This window comes from Acinonyx jubatus, chromosome A1, assembly GCF_027475565.1.
Source record: "Acinonyx jubatus isolate Ajub_Pintada_27869175 chromosome A1, VMU_Ajub_asm_v1.0, whole genome shotgun sequence".
Classification (NCBI taxonomy): domain Eukaryota; kingdom Metazoa; phylum Chordata; class Mammalia; order Carnivora; family Felidae; genus Acinonyx; species Acinonyx jubatus.
Genome location: NC_069380.1, coordinates 207,608,766 through 207,633,819, shown reverse-complemented (window position 1 = coordinate 207,633,819; position 25,054 = coordinate 207,608,766). Strand labels below are relative to the sequence as shown.

General features: G+C 36.3%; 1 protein-coding gene across 6 annotated transcripts in view; it reads right to left on the bottom strand.

The window, feature by feature from the left end:
* The window catches only part of LMBRD2 (LMBR1 domain containing 2), a 47,928-nt gene that overhangs the window by 10,278 nt on the left and 12,596 nt on the right, over window positions 1-25,054 (bottom strand). For 5 of the 6 annotated variants that reach the window (XR_003425964.2, XM_027075310.2, XM_027075309.2 and 2 more), the window contains exons 2-15: window positions 24,644-24,874; window positions 24,298-24,395; window positions 22,852-22,947; window positions 19,872-20,039; window positions 18,419-18,629; window positions 15,547-15,621; window positions 14,288-14,401; window positions 13,737-13,920; window positions 10,679-10,860; window positions 9,949-10,082; window positions 8,480-8,585; window positions 7,724-7,821; window positions 2,252-2,355; window positions 1,023-1,069 (exon numbers count right to left, since the gene is read on the bottom strand). Coding sequence is in view for 5 of the 6 variants with exons in the window: in XM_027075310.2 (XP_026931111.1) it covers window positions 1,023-1,069; window positions 2,252-2,355; window positions 7,724-7,821; window positions 8,480-8,585; window positions 9,949-10,082; window positions 10,679-10,860; window positions 13,737-13,920; window positions 14,288-14,401; window positions 15,547-15,621; window positions 18,419-18,629; window positions 19,872-20,039; window positions 22,852-22,947; window positions 24,298-24,395; window positions 24,644-24,817 (1,791 nt within the window). In the remaining variant the exon portion in view is untranslated. Of the gene's footprint in view, window positions 1-1,022; window positions 1,173-2,251; window positions 2,356-7,723; window positions 7,822-8,479; window positions 8,586-9,948; window positions 10,083-10,678; window positions 10,861-13,736; window positions 13,921-14,287; window positions 14,402-15,546; window positions 15,622-18,418; window positions 18,630-19,871; window positions 20,040-22,851; window positions 22,948-24,297; window positions 24,396-24,643; window positions 24,875-25,054 lie in introns of those variants that run through there. The other variant, XM_015077481.3, reaches the window with a different exon arrangement.

Genomic DNA, 25,054 nt, shown 5'->3' with positions numbered 1-25,054 from the left:
ATACTACTCAATAAATTATTAGAACTGAAAGGAACATTAGAGGTCACCTAATTCAACTGCAGTGCAGTTTCATTCTAAAATAGCCATGCCATGGGCTCTCTTATTAGAGGACATGAAAATTTCTTTCTTTTAGAGAGAAAGTGCACATGCTCTTGCACAAGCGGGGGAGGAACAGAGGGAGAGAGAATCTTAATCTCATTCTCCAGTGCAGGACTCGACACAGGGGCTTGATCTCATGACTGTGAGATCATGACCTGAGCTGAAATCAAGAGTCAAGAGTCGGACGCTTAACTGACTGAGCCACCCAGGGGCCTCAATGACATGAACGTTTCTATGTGTGAGCGGTCCATCACAATTTTGATAAACTGTGGAAGTTAGAAATTTTCATTGAGAGGTGAAATCTGTCTCCAGTAACTTCCCCTTTCTGTTCCTAATTATGTCTTCTGAAATAAACAAGTTTCCTTTCATACAACACACACTATGAAGACAACCATCAAGTCTCCTCCTTTGAGTCTTCACTTCTCCAGTACAGATAACACCAAGGTGTTGCAAATTTTGTGGTAACTGTGACTTATATTTTTCTAATTTTATGCCCTTTCACTCTCTATGAGGAGATTAATTTGCCTCAGCAAACAGAAAACTGAAGAAAAATTGAAGAGGAACAAAATTAATGTCATATTACCAAAAAAGTATAAACAACTTTAAAGCAATCAAAAGGACTTTATGAATCAAAAGGACTGCATGAATTTATTAATTCATTCAATAAGTATTTCCTGGGAACCTTTAGGCAAGAAACTGCTAGACACTGGACATGAAATAATTTAATACTAATAACTTTTAAAACAGGTCTGACAAGACAGTTAGCATATACATCTCAAAGTATTAAAATTAACTTTTTAAAACAATGTGCCCTACTTCATTTTCCCACTGTTCTTTAGACTTTAGCCAATTCTAAATCAGTAAAATTCTCATGATACTTCACATTAGTCTTTAGGTCACGGCAAATTAAGTACTATACTTACTCTTCTTCGATTTTCACCTTCTTCTTGCCTTTGCCTTTTTCTCTTCTCTAGAGACAGAAAAGCGGTCTCAAATTTGGTATAACATGGTTTAATTAGACGTAGAGTAACTGAAGTAAAGGTATCAGGCTATGACCAATTTCCTTTAAATTACTACAAAGTCAAAAGTAATAGGTTATTGTTGGAAAGGACCTTAGAGGCCACCTAAGTCCACAGAGAATCCCTTCTGTATTTTTGTTGGAGATGACCTTTAGGCTTTGTCTGAACAGTTTTAGTGAGGAAAAAGTTCTTCTTCATTTGAAATTTGTTTGTAACTTCTCTTTTCTTTGCCTTATCTTCTAAATTAAGTTGATACTTCTTTCTGCATAAAAGTCCTTTCCTTTATTCTCTTCAGGCTATATACTCAGTGTTTTGTGTGTGCGTGTGTGTGTGTGTGTGTGTGTGTGTGTTATAAGATATGCTATACATAATTCTGGCTGTCCTTTTCTAAATACCTTCTAACTTATTAGTCCTACTATTGAAATCTTACCCAGGACTGAATATGATACTCCAGATGAAGTCTAATTAATGCAAAAAGCAGAACCATCACATCAACTAGACCCCACCTTCCTAGGAGAGAATGTGAAGGCTACAACAACTTCTATTGGAGCTACAACACATTTTGGCTTACATTTAACTAATGATCACATAAAAACTCCAGACACACATAGGGAGAATGTCTAGGAATCCATGTCCCGACACTCAAGTTCTGTTTTTTTTTTTTCCCTACCATCACTTAAACATCAGGAAATTTGATACATTCAGTGTTGGAATTAGATTCTAGTAGAATGCCACACATTCTAACAGGTTGTTAACAATTATCACATTCTAAAAACCAGCCTTGGCTTGAATGATTTCCTCTGTAGTATTAAACCGATGATTCTTTCATCTCATGAATTTTACAGTTGTACTGAACTTGGCAAATCTGTTTCCAGACAAACATGAAAATGACTCCAACACCATCCAAGAGCATTATTTAGCTGAAGACATACTAATGATTTCTGCTACAATATTTCTTAAAGTCAGATGAAACCATTTGTTTTCAAATTATTTTTGCTATGAAGCCTGTACATAGATTTTTAGTTAAAAATATTAATTTCTTAAGATAGAATAATGATAAATTATACAATTTGAATTTTTTATATTTTGAGTCTTAATACTTTCATTCATTTATTTTAAAAGACAAATCTTACCTCGTCTGATTAATTCTTTTCCTTCATCAACCAAGTCTGATGTCATGTCATTATCTCCCATGAACTGCTGGAAACCAAGCAGATTCAAACAACGCGTTCCCAAACTAATAAAAGATTTTAAAAAAGACAAGTATTATTTCTCATTGTAAATGATTAGATAAACTGTTCTTTAACATCGTTGCCCCAAAGAAGCCTACGTTTTATTGTTAGTTATCATGGCAAGTTATGTAATTTGTCTTTTTTTTTAATGTTTATTCCTTTCTGAAAGAGAGAGAGACAGAGCACAAACAGGGGAGAGGCAGAGAGAGAGAGGGAGACAACAGAATCCAAAGCAGGCTCCAGGCTCTGAGCTGTCAGCACAGTGCCCGACATGGGGCTTGAACCCACGAGCCACAAGATCATGATCTGAGCAGAAGTCAGACACTTAACTGATTGAGCCACCCAGGTGCCCCAACATCTGTCTTTCTTGAAGAAGGACTTATTTCTCTAAGGAGCTTATATACCCAGTATTCCACTGACAGGGTATGTACCATACCCAGATTCCCTACAAAAACAAATTAAATTGGGCCATTAGAATACCTTCAGAAATCATACAGGGATAAAAAAAAAAAAAACAAAAAACAACAACAATGCAATCGCTATAACACAAATACAATTCATTCTTTTCTTATATTAAAAAAATTTTTTTAACATTTATTCATTTTTTGAGACAGAGACAGAGTGTGAGTGGGGGAGGGGCAGAGAGAGAGGGAGACAGAATCCAAAGCAGGCTCCAAGTTCCGAGCTGTCAGCACAGAGCCTGACAGCGGGGCTCGAACTCACAGACCGTGAGATCATGACCTGAGCCAAAGTTGGATGCTTAAACGAATGAGCCACCCAGGTGCCCCTCTTTTCTTATATTCAAACAACAATTTTAGTGTTGAAAATACGCACAATCTGTATCTCCAAGTATAAAATATCCTGGTTTAGAACATCTTAACTATGCAAGTTGATATTCATGTTCATTTTTTTTAACCTGAGAGCTAGTCAATTCTATTTAAATAGCTTTTATTATAAACTCAGAATTGATTACTATGTCTTACCTGGGGGCTATTATTTTATCTTATTTGGTATTTACTTTAAACCTCATTGCTGTGCAGGACAAGAATACTCTGAAAATATGACACACAAGGAAAGAAGCAATGGATAGACAATCAGGATTAATACTTAGGATCCCATTATACATCAGCCAATTTACAGATACTCTCTTATTCACTGTAATTCTAAGAGATAGATATCATTTTACAGATAAGGAAACAGAGGCTCACAGGTTAAATACTTTGCTAATGATCACTGAATAAACTTTAGAGCTGGGATTTAAATCCAAGACAAAACAAAGACTAAGCTCTTTTTATTACCTTAGTTTTCAAACTTTTTTACTGATGTACTTCTACTGACAGAAGCCTGAACACACACACGGAGCAAGGAGGGAGAGAAAAAAAGAAGGAGGGAATAAGCGTGTGTGTGCACACAGGTGCATGCACTGGGAGGAGAGGAAAACAGTGGAGCAGTTACACAAAAGTGAAGGTCTTCCATTTTATATTACCAATGTGTAACACTCTGATGAATTCATAATGCCTGCTTGCTTTAATAAAGAATGTTTTATATAACTTATCACTGAGAAAAATTGGGGTGTTGGGTAGATGGTCATGCTAATTCTGTGACTTTAATTTTTTTTTTAATGTTTTTATTTATTTTTGAGACAGAGAGAGACAGAGCATGAGCAGGGGAGGGGAAGAGAGAGAGGGAGACACAGAATGCGAAGCAGGCTCCAGGCTCGGAGCTGTCAGCACAGAGCCCAACATGGGGCTCGAACTCACTCACGGAGTGTGAGATCATGACCTGAGCTGAAGTTGGACGCTTAACTGACTGAGCCACCCAGGCGCCCTGCTAATTCTGTGACTGTAAATACTCCTTTACTATCTTCATAGCCTTGTAGGAGTATGACACCCTAGTATGAGAAGCCCCAAACTAGATCATGGTCTCTGAGAAGGTCATAGCTTTTCCTAAAGTATCAGGAAACAGCCTTATGTTCTCTAGGCAGTTAAGTCTGAATATGAACTCTGGGCATGGCTGTGTTGTTAGTAATATGGAAATTAGACTAATTATGGCAGCATTCCAAAGAAAACAGAACTAGGAAGAAAGTTACCATTAAAACGTCAGTAAGGCATTGCTTCATATGTTTCTATAATAGAATATCTATTTTGAAAGGTAATTTGAAAATTCAAGAAATCTGCCCTTTTCCTAAAAGACAAATTGTGACTTTGAACTAAAATAAAAATTCAACTTGTTAAAAAATAAATAAAATAAAATAAAATAAAATTAAATTAAATTAAATTAAAAAATGAAAGACAAATTGTAAATCAAAGTTTATCCTAATTCTAAAACAATACCTTTAATGGATTATTTTCAATTTTAACAAATTTTCTTTTAGACATAATTCTTTATATTTAAGATTTTATAGTTGATAAACCATTAGTTATTCTACCCATCTATTACCTGATCCACATAACAATCTAATAAGGTAGGAAGAGATGCTAATCTTGCCAACAAAACTACTAACGTGTGAAAACATAATTCACACATCACAAGCTCTTAATGTTTCATTAATAGTTTTATAAACTTAAACAATTTTTTTAAATTTATATTTATTTTTTTATTTTAGAGATAGAGTGTGAGTGGGGGAGTGGGGCAGAGGAAGAGAGAGAGAGAGAGATAGAGAGAGAGAATCCTAAGCGGGCTCCACACAGTACAGAGCCCGACACAGAGCTCAATCCCATGGCCCTGGGATGATGACCTGAGCCATGATCAAGAACAGGATGCTCAACTGACTGAGTCACGCAGATGCCCCAGTTTTATAAACTTTTAAAATGAATAAACATATAATCAAAACTAAGTTTTGGACATGCAAAGTATAGTGTCTTCCTTTACTAGATCATTTTCACGGTATAAACAAAACTATTGTCTTTTTTACTTTACAGAAAAAAACTTGAAAATCAGACGTATTATTAGTTCATAATAGTTTATAAATAAAAGTTTTATTTGAAAATATAATCCTTTATTTTACCTATGAGAAGGCAAAATATGAATGTTTTAATTTTTTTTAAATTTTTATTTATTTTTGAGAGAGAGAAAGCGAGAGAGAGAGAGGGACAGCACGCACGGGGTAGGGGCAGAGAGAGAGGCAGACACAGAATCAAAGCAGGCTCTAGGCTCCGAGCTGTCAGCAGAGAGCCTGACATGGGGCTCAAAGTCATGAACTGTGAGATCATGACCTAAGATGAGGTCGGACGCTTAACGGACTGAGCCACACAGGCGCACCTGCATTAAACAGAATTTAAATAAAAGCTTGAAATAAAAAATAATACCATTTATATTAGTCCTAGCGAACGCAGTTTAAGTAAAGGCTCAGGTCATGATCTCACGGTTCAAGGTTTGAGGTCTGCATCGGGCTCTGTGCTAACAGCTCAAAGCCTGGAGCCTGCTACAGATTCTGTGTCTCCCTCGCTCTCTGCCCCTCCCCAGCTCGCGCTCTGTCTCAATCTCTCTCTCAAAAATAAAGAAAAATGTTTTAAAAAATTAAAACATTTATATTTTGACTTCTCATAGGTAAAATAAGAGATTATATTTTCAAATAAAATTGGGGCGCTTGGGTGGCGCAGTCGGTTAAGCGTCCGACTTCAGCCAGGTCATGATCTCGCGGTCCGTGAGTTCGAGCCCCGCGTCAGGCTCTGGGCTGATGGCTCAGAGCCTGGAGCCTGTTTCTGATTCTGTGTCTCCCTCTCTCTCTGCCCCTCCCCCGTTCATGCTCTGTCTCTCTCTGTCCCAAAAATAAATAAACGTTGAAAAAAAAAATTTTTTTTTTCAAATAAAACTGTTAATATGAACTGCTAATACGTCTGATTTTCAAGTTTTTTTTCTATAAGGTAAAAAAGACAATAGGTTTGTTTATACTGTGAAAATGATGTAGTAAAGGAAGACACTATACAGAGACGGGAGCAGGAGATCCGAAGCGGGCTCTGCACTGACAGGCTGACAGCAGACAGCCCAATGCGGGGCTCCAACTCACAGACTGTAAGATCATGACCTGAGCACAGACGTTCAACCGACTGAGCCACTCAGGCACCCCTATAAACGTTTTAAAACATCCAATAGAGAATTTATTTCAAACAATATTTGTTTATTTAACTTCTTAATGAGTACATATACATTATCTGTAATAACTATCCAATGGTATTGGAAGTTTTTTTTTTATTTTTTAATTTTTTTTTAACGTTATTTATTTTTGAGAGGAGAGAGACAGAACATGAGCGGGGAAAGAGAGAGAAAGAGGGAGACACAGAATATGCAACAGGCTCCAGGCTCTGAGCTGTCAGCACAGAGCCTGATGCCGGGCTCAAACTCACGGACCGCGAGATCATGACCTGAGCTGAAGTCAGATGCTCAACAGACTGAGCCACCCAGGCGCCCCTAATAGTATTGGAAGTTTTAAATGAAAAGTGGTTGGATAAAACATTTTCATCAGAAAAGCGAAGTGATTAACATCAATTTTTTTTTTTTAAAGTGGTATTTTTGGCTTGTCACAGAGCACTTAAGCAGTCAGCAGAAGAGGGCAAACACAGTACAGGATGAGGGTACCTGACGTGGAAGTAGGGGAGACAGGGTGCTAGAAGCCAAGTAGATCTGTCTTTACCTCCTTGTGAGTCACACCCTTGCCAAGAATCAAGCATCTTTCTAATCCTATAAAAAAACATACCCTGTGTCCTTTCCTGTCCAATCTCACATGTATGTACTGCCTAATTACAGTTGCTCCTCACCTGTTGCTTTGTGCTGGCTAAGGTCTGAGGCATCTAGAAACCTGGCGATGATTGTGGGGAAAGCCTTAAGACTCATTTTTTTTTCAAGTTTGTTTATTTATTTTGAGAGCGAGTACGTCTGAGAGCCAGGGAGAAGCAGAGAGACAGGGAGAGACAGAATCCCAAGCAGGCTCCGCACTGTTCTGACCATGAGATCAGACCTGAGCTGAAATTAAGAGTCAGTTGTTTAACTGACTGAGCTACCCAGGTGCCCCACCCTCAGATTCATTTATGTTACTGGATAAAAGATGGGCCTGGGGGGGTATTTTATGAGCTACGCTGGCTGTCAGTGCTGAAGGCCAGAACTTAAGAGTTAACATTCTATCCTATTATCTTGTAATCTAAAAACTTGTAAAAGAATAACTCTACTTCACTTTTCTTAAAAATCCCTTCAGAGGGAGAACCTGACTTGATCATTTAAGCAAAGCATTTAAGCTATCCCTTGCTCTCCCAAAGCCACAATAAAACAAACAACAACCAAAACCTAACAACTGAATATTTAAAAAGGCTTTAAGGAGAAAGGATATCCAGATTGAATAAGAGTGAGAGGAAAAATAATTGATGTTAAGTTTCTTACCTAAAGTAAGTAGCAATGCAGAGAATAACCACCAACATAGGATAATATATGTAGAATCCATCTGCAATAAAGGATAAAACTTTCATGGAACCCATAATCTAAAGAGGCAAAAAAAAAAAAAAAAAAATAAGTTAAATTAGTACAATTCTGTATTTTTCATTCCTTTCCACCATTAAAAAAATTCACTCATCACCAGTCTTATTAACAAATTTGGACTTTTCAAAAAGTAGAAATAAAGCACTAAATGGACTGATTTTAAGTTCTCATCACAAAAAAAACTTGTAACGATGTGAGGTGATGGGTGTTAACTTTTTGTGGCAATCATTTCAAAATATCTACACGTATCGAATCATTCTATTGTACACTTTACACTGCATACAATGTTATATGTCACTAATATCGAATTTGCTTATTTATTAAGGTTTTCACATAAAGAAAATTAATATTTTATAAATATTACTAAAAATTATCATGTACATGAAGATTATAAATATGAAAGCTAATATTATAGATCAGGTCTATTGATATTGCTCATCTGGTCAACCTATGTGAACCAAAAAACTTTGTGTTTTTTTTACAATAAAAGAGAACAAAATCATTTTTACCCAGTCAGATACAACCTTTAAAATAAGTTCGATATTTTAAAAAATCCTAATAACACTATAGAACATTTCTGCTGGCATTAAAAGAAATTCCACAATAATACATCTTGTAGAGACAACAAATCTAAAAAAACTGTTTCCTGACCATACTTACAGATGTATAAGCAGTTGGCTGAGTATTCTGGTGAGAGATGGACGAATCCATATGGGTCAAACCCAAGAAATTAAGACATAAAGGAGGAGTCAAACGGCAAAATAACCTGCAATAAGCATATATAAACAGAGTAAGAAAAAATATAGCAGCAAAGTACATTTTATTATGTTGTTATTTTCATCTATTTGTATTACATATATCTTGAATTCTTAATGCAAACTGCCCTTATTTGAGAGACATTCTGAATATCCTATTAATCACATCTCCCTAAAACATCAGGGCAAAACTCCAGCCTCAGGCTGCCTGCTTTGGTTGTGTCTGCCACTGTTTCATCCTAAGATTTGTGCAGTACCTGAAGAATTTTCGTACGCACTTTATTCAAATCTACCATCTGTGCAATCCGTGTCCACATGACCAGAACAGCAATATCCTCGAGGGGAACTGTACTCAGTACATAAAGGAGCTGAAGTTGTATTGAAGTAGGTCACTCTGACAAGTTCAGGTACAAAGAACTGTTAGAGCTCAGTTATGTCCAGATAAAAAGAGAACCTCACAGAACTATAGAGTTGGAGAACAGGTGGTGAGGAAAATGAAGGGAGGGTGTGAATACAAAGAGGAAATATGGGGAGTTATTTTGTGATGATGGAACAGTTCTGTATCTTGATTGTGGTGGCGGTTATGTGAATCTACACACACACACACACACACACACACACACGCGCGCGCATGAATGAAGGATAAAAAGTGGTAAGAACTAAATAAGGTCTGTAACCTAATTCAGAGTAATATATCAATGTACAATTCCTGGTCTGGATATTGTACAATAGCTATATAAAATTTCTCCATTTGGGGAAGCTGGGTGAAGGTTAGTTAGTAGGACCCTTTGTACTGTATTTGCAACTTCCTGTGACTCTATAATTATTTGAGGGAAAAAAGATTTAAAGAAAAAAGTCTTAAAGATTCTTCAGATATGGATTTCTCTGGGAACCTGCCTAAGTGCAGCCTATTTTATAAATACCTAATATGACCAACTTACCAACAGGGACAAACAATAGCACAACCTAGCTATTACTAGCAATACTCTCTTAGCAAAGGATATTCCTGTTCATTTTAAGTCCTTCCCAATGCAGCTTGATGCCACTGAATCACCGAACACTCTAGGTCTGACTTAGCCTCTAAACTCTCAAATGGTCCTAGTATTTACCAACCTATTTATTGAATCTCTAACTTGTAAGTCCAGGTTGTCTTTCTTTTCGTTCCTAACCTAGTAAACCTCTTGTATTATAACCTTAAACTTCAAGCAGGATTTAGCTAGCAGTCAGCAAACATCTAATGCTTAAACGTAATCAATGAGCTCACATAAATGCAGGTGTTAGTGGAATGCTCAGAAACAATAAGAAAGAAAAGGGACATCCATAGACTACATGCAGTGGGGTCACTCCCTTGTGTCTAAACACACTCCTACTTACATGCCACTGAAGAGAAGGCTGTAAGCATCAGTCTGGTGATGTGAAGCCAAGTAATAATAGTTAAAGACACGAATCCTGAACACAGTAGAATAAACACAGATACTCAGAAAGAAGATACTCAGGAAACAAGCAATCTGAAAAATGAAAACAAACAAAATCAGTTTAAGACTAACAGACTTAAGACTAACGGACCTTGGCACTTTATACACTCTCACAAGCATTATCCTTTATCTCCAGCTAACATTTATTGACATTCTAAAAATTTTAGAACACAGTTCAGGTTTTAAACACCTGCAACTGGTTTAAACACAGTAACAGGGTTTTTTTTAACCACCTAAGAAAATGAATTTATGAAAAAAATCTACGTCTTAACCAGTTCAATATCCTGTCCATAAGTTTCAAATCCACCTCCTGAAGTGAGCCCGTTCTCCCGTGCCCTTGGCTACCCTTCCCGCGAAGACTGTACATTATGCAGCTTCACTGGCATCAACAGGATCAAAGTATTCTCATAAAAGAATTCTGCACTATTTTGCACCTTGTCATCCCTCCTCAAGCACAGTTTTTAGTTTTTATGGTCTGATAAATGGATGAAGCTCATTTTTGAAAGTCTGAATAACACTATGGGCAACTTCACTGCTTTCATTATTATTAGATTATATAAAGAAAAAACACAGTTGATGACTAGACTATGAACTGACATATGTTTATGACAGATGTAAAATCAACTGACCTCTATATAAATATAATTGTATGTTTTCTCAGCCAGCTGTATGAAGACTGCGAAGAGGGATAAGACAGGTGTAGTGCTAAAGAATGTGCATTCTGACCACACAACAATCACAGAGAAGATGGACAAAACCACAGCAAGTATCCTATAAAACCACGGTCTCAAAAGACATTCCCAGTACCATTCTGGAAGATAAAAGAAAAAAATGATTAGGAAAAATCATAAAAGAATAAGATATTTATATTGTTTCAAAATATCTCCATACAGGATCCATAACTGCAAAGAAGAAAACAGTAATATCACAGTAGAGGAACCAGGCAGGTACCATGTTCATCAAATAATCACCAATAACAGGATAAACTGACATCATGTGCCTCCTGCTATGAAGCACTAAGAACACAATGTCATTGCTGCAGTATTCCCACCAAAAATGCAAAACCTGCATCCAACATGAGAAAATACCAGACTCAAATCCAGGGACACCTAATAAAAAACTGACTTATAATCTCCGAAAACACCAATGTCAGAAGACACAAATAGAGTCTGAGAAATTATTCCAGATGAATCGAAACTAGGGAGACGGGACACCTGAATACAATGCATGATCTGGGATTTTTTTTTTTTTACAAAGAATATTTTAGAACAATTCGCAAAATCTGAGTAAGGTGTACAGAAACAGCTCTGTATCAAAGTTCACTTCCTGATCTGGTCACTGTATTTGGTTAGTAAGAAAATGTCTTTATTTTTAGAAAACAGACACTGAAACATTTAGGAGCAAAGAGGCATCATGTCTGGAATAAAACTTTGAAAAGATTAAGGAAAAATACATATACAGAGAGAAAGATAAAGTAAATGAATCTGAGTGAAGTATATACAAAAATTCTTTGTACTATTCTGCTAACTTTTGGTTAAGTCTGACATTTTTTAACAATAACAACAAAAAAGATAGCTCACCGAATTGAAAAGGCTACGCTGAGCGAGCTCTTAGCTCAGACTCTAAATCTTTCAACCCTACTCTCAGCACAATTCCTGATGAATTCAATGTCCACACCAGTGATCCTTTTTTCAATATCCTAGGGTCTTTCACTTCCTTGACCTCCTTTCCTCCAGTGATCTCATCCTCCACCCCACCTCAACTACTCATTCTCAGTCATCCCTAAACCTCTTACTGCCCTTCCTTCCTTATAATCTCATTAAAGCATCCCTGTTTCCAAGCAATACCTTCACCTAATATCCAATTCCACTGACTGACTCTATCTGGACCAAGCATCCATTCACTGTACCACCTTTATATTGCCACTTAATACCCTGGTATCCTGCTGCTTCCTTTATCAGCTCAGATTCCGTAGTCTTTGAGGATAATTATGCTCCAGCATCCCCATTTCTTTTCTCTCTTGCTTCCCTGTACTTGCTAAGCAAGACCACACCCTGGTTAGGATCCAACTGCCTGGCCACTCTGAGCCTGCACCCATGGAGCTGTACCCTTCAGGAGTGAGGCACCCAACTTTGCTGACTGGTCTCATTCCAAATTCCTAATCACCAACTTCAGGTGGATCCTGAGCACTGCCTGGCTGGCCTCCTATAATTCAATCTTCTCCCATGCCTTCACTCCTAAGCAACTATTTTACACCTTCTCTCTTCAGATCTTCTCTTCAGATCTCCCAAATCTCTTACCCTATGCTTTACTCTCAGCATTTCACCGAGAAACTGGCAGAAGGGAACCTCCCCAAGTTCCTGCCACTACCTCTTCTCACCTGTTTAGGTACACCCGTGCCCTACCTCCTAATCTAAGGGCAATCTCTACATTGTTCACTATTTCCCATTTCATCTCTGCTACTCATGAACATCACTCCAGCCATGCTCTTCGTTCATTACATTTCCTCTAAGATATGGTTCCCAAATTACATGCTATAATTTATCTTGACCTTGCCATTCTCCTTCAGCTACTACCTCTTTTCTCTACTCCATTTTATAAGGAAAACTTATAAGAGTTTTGTATTCTCCTTGCCTCTAATTGCTCTCCTCCAGATTTCCTTTAAATTCAACTGGGCTTTTGTTTGTCTGTTTGTTTGTTTTTTACCTTTTTCTCTTTTCCACCCCCACCTCACTTCTCTGAAGTCAACCTATTGGGAAATGTACTTTACACACACCTTTCCTCAAAACACCTCACTATCCTGCTTTTCTTCCTTCCTCACTGGGTTCCTCCATTAACCTGATGTCTACATTCTGGTATCTTCTTTATACCTTTCTGTGTACATAGTCTACTTTCTCACTCCGTAAAGCCAGGAATTTTTGTCATTACACTTATTGATATATACCCAACACCCAACAACATACAGCATGTATGTCTCAAGTATTTGTTGAATGAATGAAAACAAGTATTTCTTTCATTTAATTAGAAAAGATCTTTGTTGAAGTAGTTTTCTAACATATGTTATGGCCATTATGTCTTCATACTCAAGACCAAACACGGCAAAAAGAATCAAATGAACATAATTGTTTATGTAAACAAATAAGCTAAATGGAAGCTTTAATACTGTGACACTTGCCATATTTTCATTAAGTTCTTTGTATTAAATTTGATAACATTGAGAGAGTATCATGAATAATCATTAAAGAGAATGAAATAATTCTGACTACTTATGTAGGTTTTATAAATAGACTAACAGATGTAAATAATCAAAGAGGACTTCTTAGGGGAATATTTTAGTAGTATGTCAAGACTAAAGAAGAGACCCAAGCTTGTGATATAAAACTGCTTAAAGTTCTAATTATTTTAAGTATATATTATGAATATAAATATACTTGATGTATTGCATATATTTTTGCATAGCATTTTGGTTATCTGTGAAGTAACAGTGGAAACTGATAGATTATATGTTGTATGACAAGTAAAACAGTTTTGGAGGGGGAAGTTTATCAGACACATAATAAATATTACCACATGGTATATGTCAAATAATACAAATACAATTCAACTCTGCACTGGGGAAAATATATACTTTCTTTCTCTAGAAAAATTATCATCATTGAATTCTGAAATTTATGTAAAATTACATACCAACTGTAGGATTATAAAAATATTGGAGAAATTTATTTTCTGGCTCTGGTGACTGAAAGGTGTGAACAAACTGACGAGTAGCACTAGTTTCATTTTTTGCTACATCTTCGAGATAAAATGCTTGTTCCAAAAGAATCTGCCATTGTACTTGAGTTCGACGGTGTCTCTGAACTGAATAAATCACCTAAAAAAGAGAATTTGGGTATATCTGTCAATGTTCTGATCCATTTCTATACATCCCTCCAGAGAGCATGTTTTGATTGTCATAATAATGGGGAAGTGTTAATGGCACGTGGCATTTACTGATTGGGGCCAAGAATGTTAATATTCTAGGACATATTTAACAATTAGGCTCAGTGAGAAATTTTCCCTCCCCAAATGCCAACAGTACCCCTGTTGAGAAACACAAAGTTAAAACACCTCAAAGAATGATACAAGGATCAAAGAAAGCTTCAAATACACATTTACTCGAAAATCGCTTTTTGTGGGCAGCAATTATAAATCTAATTAAAATCATCAGTAAGTAAAAAAGCTATTATTAATAAAGTCACCTGTTTATGTAGTTTTACCAGACTTTTTTCACTTGGGTAGGTATTATGCTTTTCATCAAAATCTTCATAATCATCCATGTTCCTACCCATTTTTTCCTGATACTCTGTAGGACACTAAAAGGGAAAAGTAGATATTTTTAAATCTCATGTGCAAAAAAGTAAAATTATATTTTTATTTAAAAATTTGCCACTCTTGGGCATATCTAATTTTCTCAAAAACATCTTCCTTTACTGGCATCTCTAGATATTTGGATTGTTAGTGGCTGACATTTCCTTGAAAATGTTCTAGAAGATGTATTAAGTGTCTTCTTACCTTGAGAGCTTACCTACATGAAGCAACTAGTATTTGAGAGGATTAGGCTATGCAGGCAACCTGACGGAACTGTCAATTATTTTCCTAGCTAAAAACAAAAAAGAATCGCAACAAACCCAAGACGTTGAATTTTTAAAAGGCCTTGTAGAGAAAAACAAACACGTAATTTGGAGCCATCTGCCCTATTATTTATTTATTACCTATCTGAATTTGGGCAAGTTACTTAACCTCCCTGAATAGGTCTCAAAAGGTAGCAATATAAAGAGAAAAGATTAGAGAACTGATTCTCATTACCATCAACTTAGCCAAAGGGAACACTAGCTAATAATCAGTATAATAGATTTAAAATATAGAAAAAGAAATAGTTCAGTGGTTCTATGGTTGCAAAGACAATTATTGAGAAGTCCATTTTTAGAATAATCATTTTGGAAGTATATGACTACCCTAATTCAATACCAATGCATCAAAACCTTAATTTTATAGCTTCTTGTTAAATATCTGTGTTAAATATCTCATAGGGTCATTTATTTTACAATTTATTTCATATATCATGAAATGACATGGTAGAAGCAATTGAAAGAGATTATTAAGGCTCTAGTTTATTACGGGAGGTGCACCTTTAGTGACCACATTCAATGACACTTAGAAACTGTGAAGGTCCATCTCCATCGCTGTGTCAGCAATCATTATCTATTACTTAACCTCTACATCCACATTTCAATGACAAATACTGCCAATAATTAAATGTCACACTTGTATTAACAAAAGAACAAATTCTAAGTATGGATTACTACTGATTTATGGTTAATATTTCCATGAAAATGGAAAGGAGATGGGAAGACCACAGTCACAGGCTGTTCTCACACTTTTCTGATGCTTTTATTATAATGTTACAGTCTACAAATTTATATTTCAAAAGAAAAAAGATGAGAATATGACAAATTACCTTTTTAAGTATCGTGTCAACGCATTTTCTCAATGGGTGGTTATACTTGATGCTTTCATTCACTTTACGAACCTCCTATAAAAAAAGTAAGAAGAATAAAAATATTTCCATTTCTATACATCGTACATTTCAAATGAGACTGCCCTAGGTACTGTATGTGTTCTCATAAGTTTAATTTCAACCCAAGTTACTTAGCATATACATGAAGTTCTGTTCACCAAATAGAAGTTCTTAAGAACTTAAGTAAAAATACAAAGTTATAGAATAGCAATATCTATACCCTCATGATTTTTACTATTTTTTAAGATTTACTCTCTTATCACTTGCCTCTTGGTACACAAAGGTGAATGAGCATTATAAAAAGGTCATGAAAGATCAGACAAACTTTGCAATGCTGTGTTCTTCCACCTTGCTCAGCAAGCTCAGTTATCTCATTATCTAAAGTACAGTGAAGAAACCAGATGAAGAAGCAACAGGCAACAAGCGTCACAAAGCACCGGATCCTTTCCAATGAGAGAGTTCCCTACAGCAGTCACAACTACTGACTCATTCCACATTCGTTATAAAGAGCACACTCTATGCCAGCACTGTGTTAAGCATAAGGTCACCACGATCCATGCTGAAGGGTGTGGTAGGGAGACATGATGTTACAGGTCTTTAAAGATGACAGGCTGGTGATGAGCTAATTTAATAACCAATTTAGTGAATATGAAAAGTATAAAGGGGTTAGTTAGGAAGGGTAATCTTTACAACCAGCAGATCCCAAAGAAGAACAATAATTTCTATACTAATGAAACTTTTAAAAAGTTGCAACCACTGCTCTAGGCAGAAGAAATGGCACGTTCAAAGGCTGGGAGGCAAGAGAACTGACCAGGACAATAAAAAGAATATTCTGATTGGAGAGTAGAGAATGGCCCCAAGGAATACAAAACTAGAGGCAAGGAAACCACCTGGCATACAAAGTTATGAAAATATATTTATATCTTATATGACAAAAAAAATCATTTTCCCTAATATATATGTGCTATCACAAATCAAGAGAAAATTGGGAAGACACAAAAGCAATACAATTGGCCTATATACGTCTGGAAAGATAGTCAAGCTCACTAAAAACAATTACAAATTTTAAAAATGAGAACAGTTTTTGGAAAGTAATTTAGCAATAACCATCAAAACTTACAATATGCAGACTTTAGGAATAACCTGTACCAATAGACATTGCTCCTGTCAGCAGCTCAGCTTACTGAGGAAAACAGGTATTATTCAAATAGAAATGGTATGGAAACTGCTGTGTAATCTAGTGTGAGAGGCTTTCTGATAAACTGATTGTTCAAGCTGAGATAAAAGCCTGAGTAGAAGTAAGGTCAGCAAACCAAAGGAAGGGGCGAGAATACTCCAAACAGCGGAACAGCCAGTATAAAGGCCTCCACGCAGAAGTGCGTAAGGAGTTTCAAGGAACTGAAAGTAGTACATGTGATAGCAGGGAAAAGGACAGTCAGTGGCTGCCTGAGCAGCACTTGATCAGGCTAAAGAAAAGCAAAGCACTCCAGAAGGCCTTTATAACGGTTTGTTTGAGGTCAACAAGTGACCTAAATATAGCAGGGACAAGAGAAGACTTGGGTTTTTAAAAGATGCTTGAATCATCATTACATTACAATTTTCTATTCCTAAACTGCCTTAAAGATTTGTTGACTTGTTAGCACAACTTTGAATATGAACCATACTGATTATATGTTATATGTAAAATATTGTATTCTTCCTTTAAATTCTTCAGCCATGTGACACAAAAATATGTACTGAAACAAGTTAACTACTGATATTTGCTATATCTGTTATAAATCTAAGGCTCCTTCAAAAGTTTGTAACTTTTGGGGCACCAGGGTGGCTCAGTTAAGCATCCAACTCTTGACTTTGGCTTAGGTCATGATCTCATGGTTTTGAAATCAAGCCCTGTGTGAGATTCTTTCTCTCCCTCTCCCTCTGCCCCTCCCTTGCTTGCACGTGTGTGCTCTCTCTCAAAAAAATAAAATAAAATAAAATAAAAATAAAATAACAAAGACGGCACCAATGCCAGTCCTAGTTTTCCACATCCTATTCCTCAGTAGAGAGTTCCTACTTAACAAACAACAACAACAAAATCTATCTTTCTTCAGTCATTGACAATTCCTCCTAGCAAAATCCAGATCTTGGCATAATTAACTGGATTTATATTTCTTGAAGGAATATTGAATAACTGGTAAAATCCATATTCCTCAAATCTGAAACAACTGAATTAGTACCAACTTTAAAGGGTAACAGTATCAAATTTAAATTCTTTTAAAAATTATTTTCTTACTAAATACAAATTTTCAAGTTTTTTTCCAAAAATCTGAATTTTCAAATATAAACTTCCAAATATATCATAAATAAATACAAAAATTATCAAACATACATTATCTTCTTTTGAAACATGTAATAATAGCCAGCAGATGCCTGAGGAAATGTAACAGAATACTATCTGTGAATTTACTCCTACATTTTCAATCAATATATCCTACTGCAGTTCTTACTTTTTGTAGGGAATACATGCCAAAAAGCCGGTATTAGATTTTTGAATCACAACACTTTTAAGAGTAAAATAAGGGCTCTGTAAGGTTACCCCAAGATGACAAGCATACCCTGCACTGTTGAATAATTGTTGCTGAATCTGTGGGTTAGAAGGTGGAGATGACACCTCATGAAGCTGGAACGGCCAACAGGAAGCCATCCTACCGGATGGGACATACTGAAGGATCGCACATCACCAAATTTTCCGTGTGAAACCCATTAACGTGCAAACAACAACAGCAACAAACCAATAGTGACTGACTGTTAGTTTAAACTTGCTTATTACCTCCATGACATCTTCTAACGTCTCTTCTGCATCTGCTTTTTCTGTCATCAGTTTGGCTGCCTTAAAATATGTCTTCATAAGTAGATAACCTCTTTTTGCTCCATTCCAGTACGACCGAGGAATTTCTACCAAACCATATCCCAATAACAACACGAGGAGAAACAGGCCCCATGTATTTGCTGCAGCTATTCCAATTGTCTGAAGCTGGTTCCTGGGAAAGAGAAAACAGAAGCAGAGCTGTGAGAAAGAAATTTTTCCAACAATTTTATATATATATTTTTTCCAAAAATATAAAATAAAACTAACTAGTGTTAAATGGTTTTTCAGGAAACAGCCCTACAAGATGGCTAGGATTTTACATGAAAAAAAGTATACCTTCCAATCCTCAGCTACTTTTTTAGCAACAGCAGATAATCTGTGCGTTTTAAAAGGAAGTTAGAGCTTAACTGCAGAAATAGACTTTAACACAGGAAACACTGCTTCTATCATAGTTAAAATTAGAATCTAGGATAGTTCATGGTGAAAACTATATATATTTTTTCCCCAAAAAGAGATATTTTTCATTAGGTGCTTTCTTACTCAGTATTAACCAAGAGAAGCCTGAAAAAAATTTTAAAGTCTAAAAAATTTTATGTTGAGCCATACCTACACAAATCTCAGGAATGCAACAGTGAGAATTATCATTACTACTGTATTCCTAAATTTTTGAGATGTCTTCACATAACATTATATACATCACAAGTATAATACAGATTTCAATTTTATTATAATGTCTGAATCTAACATCAAAGAGAAATATGCTCTTAAGGTATAGTCAGAACAAAAGAAAAAATATTCAACAAGCTCCAAAGAAAAAGAAACCTAAGGGGCACCTGGGTGGCTCAATCAGCTAAGCATCTGATTTCGGCCCGGTCATGATCTCACGGTGCATGAGTTTGAGCCCCACATCAGGTCATGATCTCATGGTTCATGAGTTGGAGCCCCACATCAGGCTGTCTGCTGTTAGCACAGAGCCCACTTAGGATCCTGTCTCCCTCTCCCTCTCCCATTCCTGCACATGCACTCTTGCTCTCTCTCAAAAATAAACATTAAAAAAAAAAACAACTAGTTATTTTGTCATGTACAAAACTGTACACCTGAAACTAGTATTACACTGTATGTTAACTGGAATTAAAATAAAAACTGTGAAAAAATCATAAGTGTTAATACTTCTAACACATAGCTATTAGACAAATCATTAGTCCTTTATCTAATAGCTACATTTAATAGTTGTTCCATTTTTTTCTTCTTAGAAATATGCATTATTCAGATTTCTTTTTGGGGAATCTATTAGACACATAACTCAGTATGTTTCTCAGTGAAATGTCTGTTTACCTGCCCATATGAGAGAAAAGTAAATTTTTAAAAATGCAAACATACATTAAAATAATATTAAGAAAACAACTTTTCTTACCATTCTAAGTGCAAATGTGGGTTTACAGCTACATATATTAAAAATGCTCCAAAAATCAGCAAATAGGTGCCATAATAGATTGCATTCTCAATCAGTGCAGTTTTGATCTTCCCAGTGATGGAAAACCCTCCTGATCTTGCATAGGACTGCATAAAAGGTAACAGAATCCTAGACGGTTGGAAAAACATGATTACAGAAACAATTGACATGCCTATTTATTCTCGAAATACCAGAATGATGTGAATCTCAATTTTAATGTGTAGTTCTTTTCATAAATATGATTTTGAGTATTAATACTGAACAAACTATAACAGATAACTGAATATTTTTGTAATATCAGATTTTGGGGAGACCTAAGCACATTTCTGGGAGCAAAAGAGGCCACAATGACCAACAGCGAGTACAACGGTGTCACAAGTGACTTTAACGCCTTTATGAAGACTTTGGACTGCATTCAGACAACGAGGAATCTTTTTCTTTAACAGAAAGGAGATGTGATCAAATTTAAGTTTTCTAAAGACTGGTAAGTCTTCAGCAGGAAGAATGGACTGAAAGGAAACAAAACTGGGACTATGTGGGAGAGGGTAAGGGGTGGTGATATGGTAAGAAGCAGGAAGGGAGAAGTCTGGTTGTGAATACACTGATCGGAGGTACTTAGGACACATCCCAAAGAAGCTGCACTGGAAGTAGTTGGCTATCCAGCTTTAGAATTCGGGAGAGAGGATTAGAAATACAGATCGAGGAGTCATCACCCTATCAGTGGTTCTGAAATAACACCAGTAGATGAGATTTGGAAGGGTGAATATGTAGAATGAGAAGGACAGAACTAAGGCTGACCCTGGGAAAGATCATCTTTTAAAGGAGAGGTAGAGAACTAACAGGAGGAGCCAGTAAAGGAGACTGAGACAGATCAGTAGATATGGAAGAAGACCAAGGAGCACGCGGAGGAAAAAACAGAAGAAGAAAGCGTTTCAAAGTGGAGAGAGAAAACAATAATCAAATGCTGCCAAGAAGTCTAGTAAATTAGGAACCTGTCTGTGTGAGTGGAGAAGTGGAGCTAGAAAATAGAGTTCAATGGGGTGAGGAAAGAGTAAGCAATGAGGAAATGAAGACAGTAAAAGTAAATGTAGACAATTCATTTAAGAAATTTGGCTGGGTAGGATAAATTGCAGTATATTCATATAATGGAAGATTTTACATAAATGACAAAGCAGAGAATACTGACACGTACAATAAGATGCAGATGAATTTCCAAATATGTGAGCAAAAAAAGAGGTGCAGAAAAATACATACCATATTAATTCCATGTTTATAAAGTTCAAAAACAGGTAAAATTAATCTATAGTGATGGAAGTCAGAATCATGGCTACCTTTGGGGAGGGTAGGACTGGGAGAGGGACATGAGGGAAGCTTCTAGACTTAGCATGAACATTGTTAATATTCTATAATATCATCTGAGTGCTGGTTATATGGGTGTACTCACTTTGGAAAAAGTCAAACTGAACACAATTTGTGCACTTTTCTGTACTAATTTATACTTCAATAAAAAAGTCTCCCCCACCCCGAGGGGCACCTGGGTGGCTCAGTCAGTTAAGCATCCCACTTCAGCTCAGGTCATGATGTCTCAGTTCGTGAGTTCAAGCCTCAAGTCAGGCTTTCTGCTGTCAAGGCATAGCCTGCTTTGGATCGTCTGTCTCTCTCTCGGTCTCTCCCCCACTTGCCCTCTCTCTCTCTCTCTCTCTCAAAAAAAAAAAGTCTCCCTCTCAAAATTAAGCCGTGATGAATAGATCAATGAGTTTAGAAGCTAGGAAGTTGGAAAGGATTGCATTTGAGAGATCTGGCTTTTTTTTCTTTTCTTTTTTTTAGAAGGATGAGAGAATTGTATATGCTTTGTTGAAACCGGAAGCTGAAAGTATAGGTAGCAAGAGCTGAAGGAGATGGGTCCATACTTCAGGAAGAGGGATTTCACTTTGTAATCACTTTGAGAGTGACTCTTCCATTCTTTGAGTGGAAGGGAAAAGGACGGGTAGGGAGGTGTGCTGGTGGGAAGCTGAAAGAGTACCATGTGAGGACTTCTATTTTCACTGTGAAGTAGAAAGTAAAGTACTCTGAAAGGAGAAAAGGCGACTGATTCTAGGATGTAAAAGAGAGAGAAAGAGCCACAAAGGGAACAGTAGAGGTTTGAGGTCTGTAGTGATTAGAAGGATTCACTGTGGAGAACAAAGAGCGAGCAGACTAGAGACACATAGAAGTCTGGCAATGCTGGGAGCCTGGATGAGTCGGATGAACACGAATTTACAGGTGTACTACCTGACTGTGCCGTGTGATTTCTCTCTTGCAATATTCACTAGCTTCAGTTTTAGAGCTTAGTTGCCTGCAGAATATCTAAAATGCTCAGTAGGCAGTGAATAATGTGAATTTGGAACGCAGCAGAAAGACAAAGCTACCGTGGGTAGAAAGAAACATTTGGAATGCATCCGATTATGGTTACAATTAAAGCTATACAGAGAGGCTCAAGTAACAAGATGACCAAAGATGGGATCCTAGGGAATGCCAACATTCAGGAAATGGGCCACAGAAATAGAACCCATGAAGGAAATTCAGCAGGTTGGGCTAAGCAGATAGAAAGAAAACCAGGAGACAATGATGACCTTAGCAAGAGCAGTTTCATTTAAAACTGGGACTGGAGGAAGACTAAATGGAAGAAGGTCAAGAGAGAAGGCAGTAACTAGAAGGGAATGGTGACAAGGAAAATTTCTGGTTTCTGTATTCTATTTCTTGTTTGTTGGGGGTTTTTTGTTTCATTTCTTCTAAGATGGGAGAGAAGTGAATGAGCAGGAAAGGAGAATATACAGATTTAAGGAAAAAAAAATTAACACTTGAATAAACCCTAAAAATGAAGGTTCACAGAGAAAGTATAATCTTTTTCTTTTTACTTCAGCCAAAATTTAAAAACTTTTTATCCTTCACTATCACTTACCATGTTAAAAATTGTGATGTCCAATATACTACCCTCCAGAAAATTGGCATGATTCCATCAGGAATGTAACTCCATGGCTTGAAACATGGATGTTGGCTGTTTAACAACAATTTATAGCCAATTAATAAATGATGACTACTTAAATAAGTTATATAATTAACTTGTGCATGGCAAAGTTCATTTACATTCAGATATTAAATTACCGACTCTAGCTTCCAAAACTTCACAGAAAACTTAAAATTCAAAGCAGACCGTCAAACTAAAAAAAAAAAAAGAAACAAAGGGAACAAAACAGTTTGTTCTAGAGAGGAATGCCACTTAAATTTTCAACTTTCAGTGTATTTTCAGTCCTTGAGTAAAAGAGGGCATAATGTTCACTTAATAGACTGATAATGTGAGTCTTTAAAAGTGAATGAATATGTCATGAAACTAAATCTCTGATTTGACTGCCTTTAAAACTGGTAACTGTCTTTAAAATACACACTCCATTTTGTGGGACTGGTTATTTTCTGGGGAGAGGGAACAGGGAGGTAAAAGAAATTAGGTGATTAACTCCTGGTAACTGGAGCCCTAACTGATTAGTCACTGTGGCACAGATCCCATGGACAGAGATGCCAGTATCTGTATATAATTCTGTTTGAATTTTCTGAACATATGTGTATCTTCCATTAATAGTCTTCCCTGACTATAAGGATACTGTTTAGTCTAGGAGCTTCCAACGATTCACAACTGCTACTGATCCATATTCAATTTTTAATGTGCTTTAAAGGGAGTAACAGTTACATTTTAAATTTACCCTTATTCAGGTTAGATTAAAAAAATAATAAAAGCTGCATAAAGAAGCATGCAAACACTACTTAGAGCATTGGTAGAAGCTACACTCAACATTTATTAAACCTATTTACTTGGAAGTTTGGTATGGATTTAACGTAACCTTTCGATAATTTGAACTTTGTTCATTCTCGTTCTAAAACTATAATGGTTTCAAAGGATGCACAATATGAAAAGAACATCCTACATACAGAATAATCCCCTTATACAACCTTGTAAATCAGGCAAAAGAGAAAATGAAGGTTTTTTTTAGATTAGAGAGAGGCTGAGAAGGAAAAAAAAAGCCATTGGAAGTCACATTCTTAGTAAGAGGTAGAACCAGGGCTAAAAAAATCAGGTCTTCTCCAAGTTTCTGCTTAGCATCTACTGAAAGGCCTCGTACACCAATAAATATGTAAAATTTATTTAAGCTTTACATTTAAATAGAATACAATGTAATTAAAAGTCTACTAGCAAAGGATGGGGGAGGCGTGGGGGATGAGTGGGGGATGAGTAGAAAAAGAAGATCAACTTTATAAATTTAAATCCCGAATGGTAAGAACAGACAATTTTAAAGTAATTTTTCCTCTACGCTATTTAAAAAAAGAAAAAAAAAAAACAAAAGGAAGAAAATACCTTGGAACTGGGGTAGCAGTTGCGTGGAATCCTGTAATGTTGCTGTTCTCGGTAGGGCTTGAGTTTGCGGCTGCATGCTTACACCGGTTGTATATTGTCTAAATCAATGAACACATGGTTTAAAAATGAAAATCAGAAGGTTACAGAGTTACGGGATACTGGGGGGTATCAACCTATCCACCAGTGACCTTCCTGGTTATGTTTTTTAATGATCAAATTCACAAAGATTTAAATACAAAAAGTTAAGCATGACCTTATATAATTTAGCTGTTTTAAGAACATATCTCAAACATGCTGTATGATTACAATTGCCTTTCAAATTGCAAAACTCAGTTTCACCTCTTACCGTACTAACATCCAGAGGCAGTATGAAGACGATAAGAAAGCAGAGATACCAAGCTAGCAGTGTTCCAATAATTACAAGTCTATGCTGTTTCTTAAAGTCTCCATATCGATGAAGTAGGAATAATGCCAGAAAAAAGACAAAAACAATCTCGAGTCCCAAAGCTGCACCACTCATTATTGAATGTTCACTCTGACTAACCAAAAGTCATTCATGAGCAGGTCTGGATCATATCTGTAAAGTGGAAAAGAAAAAAAAAGTAGCATTAACATAAACAACCGCTCGGAAATTTCCTAAATATTTGTTTATTGACGTGTTAATAAATTCTTTGGAAAATTGTCAGGCCTTACATTGAACTACAAATAGAAGGAAAAAGGGTATGCCTGGGTGTGTCAGTCGGTTGAGTGTCCACTT